This window comes from Callorhinus ursinus, unplaced genomic scaffold, assembly GCF_003265705.2.
Source record: "Callorhinus ursinus isolate GAN/ISIS: 27379988/994484 unplaced genomic scaffold, GSC_fseal_2.0 scaffold8, whole genome shotgun sequence".
Lineage (NCBI taxonomy): Eukaryota > Metazoa > Chordata > Mammalia > Carnivora > Otariidae > Callorhinus > Callorhinus ursinus.
In genome coordinates, this window is record NW_027397070.1 from 2,030,570 (window position 1) to 2,037,842 (window position 7,273).

Below are 7,273 nucleotides of genomic sequence, written 5' to 3' on the forward strand. Positions count from 1 at the left end.
TCCAGGGTGGCATTGATCCGTGTCACCATCCAGTTGAACATCTTCTCATACACTGCCTTGGCCAGTGCCCCGGTGGCATACGCCACCTGGAAGGTAAGGGAGAAACCAGATGAGCAGATTAGTGTGAAGAGTGAATTCCAAAGCCCCCACTGCAGCATGGCAACCCTCACCCCATTTATCTCCTGAAGATGACCCACCTGCTGGACATTCTGCCCCTTGGTGACGTACTCGTTGCCCACTTTCACCCGAGGGTGGCACAACCCCTTAAGCAGGTCAGCTGAGTTCAGCCCCATGAGGTAGGCAGACTTGTCAGCCTCTGGAAGGAGAAGGCAGGCAGTCAAGTTGGTCAAGGGATGATTCCTCTACAGATGTGGCCCACAGCTGTCCCCCAGCATCCCAAACTCCCACCTTCAGTGCCATCTGGCTCAGCCTGCTCCTCTCGCTGCTTCTGTTTGAACTTCATGTTTCCAAAGTGCATGATGGCACCCGTCAGCTTGTACATGGAGTTCTTTTCCTCTGAAGTGAAGCCCAGCACATCAAAGGCATTCTGTAGGCAGACCCCATATTGGTGAACCCCAGAAAAGGAAGTATGGCAGGCAAATGAGATCCCTCTTCAGTTGGAGAGAGAACTTCTCTCCTGAATCCCTACAGCTTCTGAGATTCCCATACCCAGTGAGGAACTCCAAAATGAAGATGGGAAGTGCAAGAGCAGGAGAGTGTGCATACCGCCGCAGATCTGGCATCAGTGGTCATAGCTGTCCTCTGGAGCTGCTCTGGTTACTCACTCATGTTTTCTACTTTTGTCCCTCTTCTAGGCCCTACACTTGCTTCCTGCTTAAACCTTCCATACCTGTCTATATCTAGTCTTCACTTAATAGCCTGCCCCAACCCCATGGCCACTGCATGACCCACCCCCGCTTCCCTTGGTGATGGCTTGCTTCTTGGCTTGTCTGCTTCTCTGTCCCATGGTGTTCAGCCCTTTCTGTTTGCTCAAACACCAAATATTGTCCACCCCATCTCAACATACCCATTCCCCAACACACCCTGGTAATAGGCCATGTTCTGGTCCTTGGGGGGGTGTCATACCACTTTGAATAACAGATAGACAGTGTCTCAGCTCTCCTCCTGAGCCAGTGAACTGGCCTCATTTACTCCTCACTGCCAGTGCCCTCACCTCTCGACCAGGTTCTTACACACTTACATCAGTGGCCATGAGCTCCTCAGCGTCATCAATGGAGGCCACGGTGGTCTCTCCTTGGGAGATGAATGCATAATCGTAGGGGTTGTTGGTGATCAGCAGCATGTCTGGGAGGAGAAGATGTAGTGAGGATGGGGCACAAACCTCTGGCTCTCACTGGGGCTGCCTACCACAGCATAGGGCTTGCAGGAAAACACATGACAAGGCTTCATGTGGTCCCACATCCCACAGAACTGAATCCAGCAGTGCCATAAACCCAGGGCACGCCAGCAAGCTGCCTCAAACAGAGGGGACCAGGTTGCCATGGAGATAGTTGGTCTCGGTTGGTAGCTCTGACTCACCCAGCAGCTCAGGCTTTTTGTTAGACAGGATTTGGTAGAAAATGTGATAATCTCTCTCTGCTTTCAACTGGAAAATAACTCTGGATTTTTCCAGAAGATCTGTGAACAATAAGGGGAGAAGAAAGAGAGAAATTTGGGGATTTAGGTACAAGGAAATAGAGGAAAATGAATGATAAATGTAACAAGCAAAAGGCAGAGGAAAAGGGAGAGATGAAGAGAAAGACTCTCATACAGACATGAAGAGACAGAGGTGGAGAAAGACTAGAGGGAGTCTCAGGGGGAGATGAATATACAGACCCGGAGACACAGACAGAAAGAGACAGAAAGAGAGGGAGAGAGACTGAAAGGCAGAGACCTAAAGAGAGACATAGATGGAGAGGCAGAGAGAGAAGAGAGAGAGGTTGGGATCATGATCACATAGAATGAGGGTGAGCTTAAGCCAAGTTCTAGCAGATTCAGGGCACTCACAGGTCTCTATGTCTGCAGATGCCAACTTTCCAGTTGCCCCAAAATGGATTCGAATGAATTTCCCCTGGGGAGATGGAGGAGACCAGTGAGGAGTTGAGGCAAGGCTCATATTTGATACCATCCCTCCACCAATCCAAATCCCGAATCCAAGGTCAGGGACCACTCACGAAGCGGGAGGAGTTGTCATTCCGGACGGTCTTGGCGTTGCCGAAGGCCTCCAGGGCTGGGTTGGCCTGGATGATCTGGTCCTCCAGGGTGCCCTGCAGAGGTCAGGAAGGATGGTGGGTCAGAGGCCTACCCACCCCCCCCCTTTTGGCAGTGCAGGTCCATGGAGGATAACAGGCCTACCTTGCCTGGTGTCTGATCCTTCTTGCTGCGATCCCCAATGGCGGCAATAACGGCAAAGTACTGGATGACCCTCTTGGTGTTGACCGTCTTCCCGGCCCCGGACTCCCCGCTGTTGGGACAGTCAGGGCCTCATTAGGCAGTGAACAGACACTGCTTGAGACGAACAAGCCTCAGGTCAGGAGAGAACGTCTGGTTCTACTTGACAGTGGGAGCCCCAAAGCAGGAAACTGCTGGGTAATGTGCATCCTGAACACACATGGGATCAGGGGGAGCACTAGGAAGGATGCCACAAGAAGATGCTGGGTCAAGCAGAAGGAACCTGGTCTTAGCTAGGCAAGGTCAATGTGAGAAGGTGGGTCTGGGCGATTTTGGAAAAGAATAGGTAAGGGTGGCAGAATGGGGGAGGTTTCTGAAGGTAAAGATGAAAGAAAATGAGGAGGGGATGAAGACACAGTGATACTGGGCTTATGGATAAGTGAGTGATGAGTTGGAGGAGAGTGAGCATAGGCAACGGGAGAGGAAAACTCCAAGAGGGGCGGGAAGCAGAAAGGAAGCGGGGAAGCAAAGGCATGGGTAAAGGTCACAGAAGAAAGAGGAGCTGGCATGAAGGTGGAGGGAAGTGAGAACTGTGGGTCCATGCATGGGGGCTGTGGTCCATGATGGGGGCTGGGATCAGGGAGGTTCTGGAAGGGAACGGGTTAGGAGCTACACTCACGTGATCAGGATGGACTGGTTTTCTCTGTCTGTTGGGAGCAAGTGGGGAGGAAAAGTCAGGCGCCACACAGGGTGCTCTTGCCTGGCATCCACCTACCCCCTGCTGCCCCACCTCCCGGCCTCTCTCCAGGCATCTCCCAGTTGCCCAGACCAACTGCGCATTCCCTCCCATGCGGCTCCCGAGGAAAGCCTGCAGCCGAGGCCTGTCACCTGTCAGCATGTACTGATAGGCGTTGTCAGAGATGGAGAAGATGTGGGGCGGCGCCTCGCTCCTCTTCTTGCCCCTGTAGGCGGCCACCACCTCGGCGTTGTACACCGGCAGCCACTTATAAGGATTGACGGTGACGCAGAAGAGGCCCGAGTAGGTCTAGGATAGAGAAGGAGGGTTGAGTTGCTAGTGATGAAGAGGGAGCAATGGCAGGTTTCAGGGTTAGAGAACAATGCCAGGAGGGGAAGAAGAGAAAGAAAAATCTATGAAAGCACTAAATCTGAGTAATCCTAGCCTCGGGGGTATTAGAACTGAACCAGGGATGCAGGGGTGGGGACAGCGTGCAGTAATGCCTGGACACAAAGAACAGAAACTGGGAAGCTACTAGACTCAGAGGGTGTCCTGGATGGCGCACTTACATAGATCATCCAAGAGGCGTAGCGCTCCTTGAGGTTGTAGAGCACGGCGGGCTCGTGCAGGAAGGTCAGCATGGCCATGTCCTCGATCTTGTCGAACTTGGGTGGGTTTTGTTGCATCACCTGGTCCTCCTTCACGGTCACTGTCTGCAACAGCCCCCATGCAGGCCCAACTGTCAGCCCTCCCTCTGCCCGGAAAGGAGTCAGGCAAGTTCTAGGAGAGCAGTGTTCAAGAGAGAAGGACTGGGATCATAGAGAAGACAGATGGGATATTGGGAATGAGAAGGGCTGTTTGGACGGTGTGGATCCCTTCTCCGAAGAAGGGAAATCGGACTGTCCTCAGGTCTGTGTGGGATGGGTCCTGGTGGTAACCTCTCTGTGTACCCCAGCTTGCGGGGGGAGGGGGCCCAGGAGGGCCTCTCACGCCAACCCTGCCACCTACCTTGCCACTTTCGGTCTCAGCGGTGATTTTGCCACCCTCTCGAGACAAAATTTTGGCCTTGACAAACTCCTCTTTGTCATCAGGCACAAAAACATCTTTCTTGAGGTCAAAAGGTCGGGTCTGGGCTTCCAGCCGCTCCTTCTCTGACTTGCGCAGGAAGGGGGCAGCGGCCCCAAACGCGGCCATCTCCGCATCCACCATGGCTGTGCCTACAGTGGGTGGGAGTAGAAGATGCTAGCTGCCCTCCCATCCCCCACCCTCCACTCCCTTCCCGGGCTCTCTCTCCTTCAGCGGGAGCCCCAGAGCCTAGCACTGTCCTCGTAAGTCAGGGGCGGGTCACCATGCATCCCTTATTCCTTGAGCTGATCCCTCTACCCAAGAAGAGCCTGCAAACCTGTCAGGGCAGAAGGGTAAGCTAACTTTTGTTCAGTCTGGGGCTCTCCTAGAGAAGGGAAGAGTGTCCTGGGCTTCTCTGGGAGCAGAAAGCTAACTACGTCCATCTCTAATCCTTATCCCTCCCTGGCTCTTCCCTAGTCACAGGCAAGGGGCTCTTGGTTGCCAAGACACATTCCCCAAGGCAAGGCAGAAACTAGAGTCCCATAGCCTGGCTTTGGGGCTGTCATGGCCAATCTTCCCGGATTCCCCCACACTCCATCTTCAGCTTTCCTTACCTTGGCTTCTCGAATATGTGTACTAGATGAAAGGGGCTCAAGCCTGCAGGGGACCTGGAAAGAGGGCAGGCTGTGTCAGGGTCACCTCCCCGCTGCTCCCTGGCTCTGCCCTTCAGCACTCACCCCTCCCCCAGGCCTGAAAGCAGGTGGGGAGTGGTGGACAGCTTCTCTGGTCCTGTCCTCTGTCTGGCTTTCCAAACACTGTGACCTTTTCTCCTGAGTGATAATTCTAAAATTTCCTGATGTCTATTCCTCCTCCTCCCACCTGGGAGATGGTCCTACCCTTGCCTATACTCACCTAGTGGAACTTGCCTACTTGGAGCCACCTGAGAAACAGTTAATGGTCGCATTTGTTCAGTGCTTTACAGTCTCCAAAGCACGTTTATGCACACTCTCTTACTCAATCCTCACCCTGTTCTACAGATGAAGACATCAAGGTTAAGGGGCTTTCTTGTCCAAGAACAGATAAGAACAAGTGGCAGAACTAGGCCTTGAACCCATGTCTCATGACTCCAAAGCCAGTTCTATTCCATCCTGCCCCCATTTGATTGTCAGTCTTGGTGGACACTCTCTGAGAGGAGACCATTGTGGGCATCCTCTCAGACACATCCATCACACAGCCAAATGCCCTCCACATGTCCTCTGACGAACACGCATGTCCACTGCTCATGCACATGCCTCATACAGACATGTTGCCTTCCTATACCTCGCCACACACATCCCTCCCAGTGTGACATCACGCCTTGGCAACAGACACGCACGTTAAGTATGTGTACAGTATAAATAAGGGCAGATCGCTGTATATTCCCAAGTATACAAAGACCTGGAACAGGGCCGCCTGAGTGGCGCAGTCGGTTAAGTGTCCCACTCTTGGTTTCAGCTCAGGTCATGATCTCGGGGTCGTGAGATCGAGCCCCGCGGCGGGCTCCGCGCTCGTTGCAGAGTCTGCTTGAGATTCCCTCTCCCTCTCCCTCGGCCCCTCCTGCTCAAGCTCGCCTCTCTCTCAACTAAATAAGTAAATCTTAAAAAAACAAAAGGCCTGGAACAGCCACACCATGTGCCTGTGAGCTCCTTTTGCAGGGTGTACACACTCTGTAGCAGTCTCGACTCCTGGATGTGCATACAAGCACCTCCGCATGTATGGATATGGGTAGTTACCCATGACAGACCCCACAGAACTAGCTTCTGAGCATATATACTTGCTAAGTCATTGTTCTTTGCCATCCTCTTCTCCCTCCCCTCAAATGGACCAGCTATTCTCAGGCATGATGATAAACACGTCTCCTGCTTGATATTTCTGTATCTTAATTAGGCAGTGAGGTACACACCCTCCCCTCACCATGCATTGAGATTGCGCATGCTTGTACACAAAACACACAAACACACACACACACACACCTCTAATGCATAACGCATCTGGTCCCATATGCTCCGATACAGACATTCACACACACACCCCCAATACCTGAGCCCCCCTACTCGCAGGGCACCTACACTCATGTTTAGACCTGCACTTGTGTGCTCAATGATCAGACCTCGTACTCTGCACGAAGCCCTGCATGCAGCTTGCTGTTCCTAGAGGAGCCCCTTCCTAAAGCTGGGGCCCCCTTATCCCAGAGGAAGGCCTCCTGCTCGGCGCTCCTACCTGAGAGCAGCAAGGAAAGACAGAGCACAGGGGAGAGCTGTGGAGCTTGACCTGGTCAGGGGCTGTATATATCAGGCAGCAGGCGACCCCACCCCCACCTGCACCCAGTCCCTAGCCGGATTTAGAAAGGGCTGTTGTCACTAGAAGCATTTCCCCCAGGCTCCCCCCCCTTTCCCCAAAGTGCTCCCCGCCCCGCCCCCCACAGCTAGGAAACAATTGGAAGTGGTCGTCATTGTTATGGCATGGAGTGTGCAGGGTCTGAGTTCCAGGGGGCGGGGATGGCTCAAAGTGCAGCCAAAATATCTCCCAGGCCAGGCTTCACATTCCATAGCTGACAGGAGAGGGGACTGGTCAGACCACCATGACCTCAGGCAGGGCAGGGGCCTGGCCCTCCCCCAGGGCTCTCCTGGCCTCTGACACAGCTGCCCCTCTGACCCCTGCCCCCTGAGCTGGCCCAGCCCCACGCTCGCAGTGTCCTCTCTGCTTCCTGGCCTGGGTCCTACATCCAACCGTGAGATGGGAGGGGGTGAGTGTCAGCAGCAGAGGGGTAAGGCAGAGCTGGGGACGTGGCCCCCCGGGTGGGGGCTAGACTGGAAGGAGGAGCTGGAAGGAGGTTTCCCAGCCAAGTGGCCAGAATGACCAGGGAGCTTAGAGATGGGGACTCTGGCTTGGGCACTGATTTCCTTGGACCTGCCAGGCAGTGTATTGAGGTCACTGAACCTGAGAGCCAGGCAGGCTATTCGTTAGTCCTTCATTTTATGGAGAAGGGAAGTGCCTTCTGTAAGGTCATGCAGCTAGGCAGGGCAGCAAGATTCAAGGCGG

At 53.9% G+C, this 7,273-nt stretch overlaps 1 protein-coding gene across 1 annotated transcript in view; it reads right to left on the reverse strand.

Annotated features, from left to right (window-relative positions):
- The window catches only part of LOC112821947 (myosin-7-like), a 9,076-nt gene extending 2,524 nt beyond the window's left edge, over positions 1-6,552 (reverse strand). The window contains exons 1-14 of the mRNA XM_025869220.2: positions 6,452-6,552; positions 4,807-4,860; positions 4,136-4,344; positions 3,697-3,840; positions 3,280-3,436; positions 3,071-3,098; positions 2,356-2,464; positions 2,175-2,267; positions 2,008-2,071; positions 1,540-1,638; positions 1,202-1,305; positions 409-547; positions 198-316; positions 1-86 (exon numbers count right to left, since the gene is read on the reverse strand). The exon at positions 1-86 is cut by the window's left edge and continues 32 nt beyond it. Of these exons, the coding sequence (XP_025725005.2) occupies positions 1-86; positions 198-316; positions 409-547; positions 1,202-1,305; positions 1,540-1,638; positions 2,008-2,071; positions 2,175-2,267; positions 2,356-2,464; positions 3,071-3,098; positions 3,280-3,436; positions 3,697-3,840; positions 4,136-4,336 (1,343 nt within the window). The 5' untranslated portion in view covers positions 4,337-4,344; positions 4,807-4,860; positions 6,452-6,552. The remainder of the gene's footprint in view (positions 87-197; positions 317-408; positions 548-1,201; positions 1,306-1,539; positions 1,639-2,007; positions 2,072-2,174; positions 2,268-2,355; positions 2,465-3,070; positions 3,099-3,279; positions 3,437-3,696; positions 3,841-4,135; positions 4,345-4,806; positions 4,861-6,451) is intronic.
- Positions 6,553-7,273: the final 721 nt, after the last annotated feature.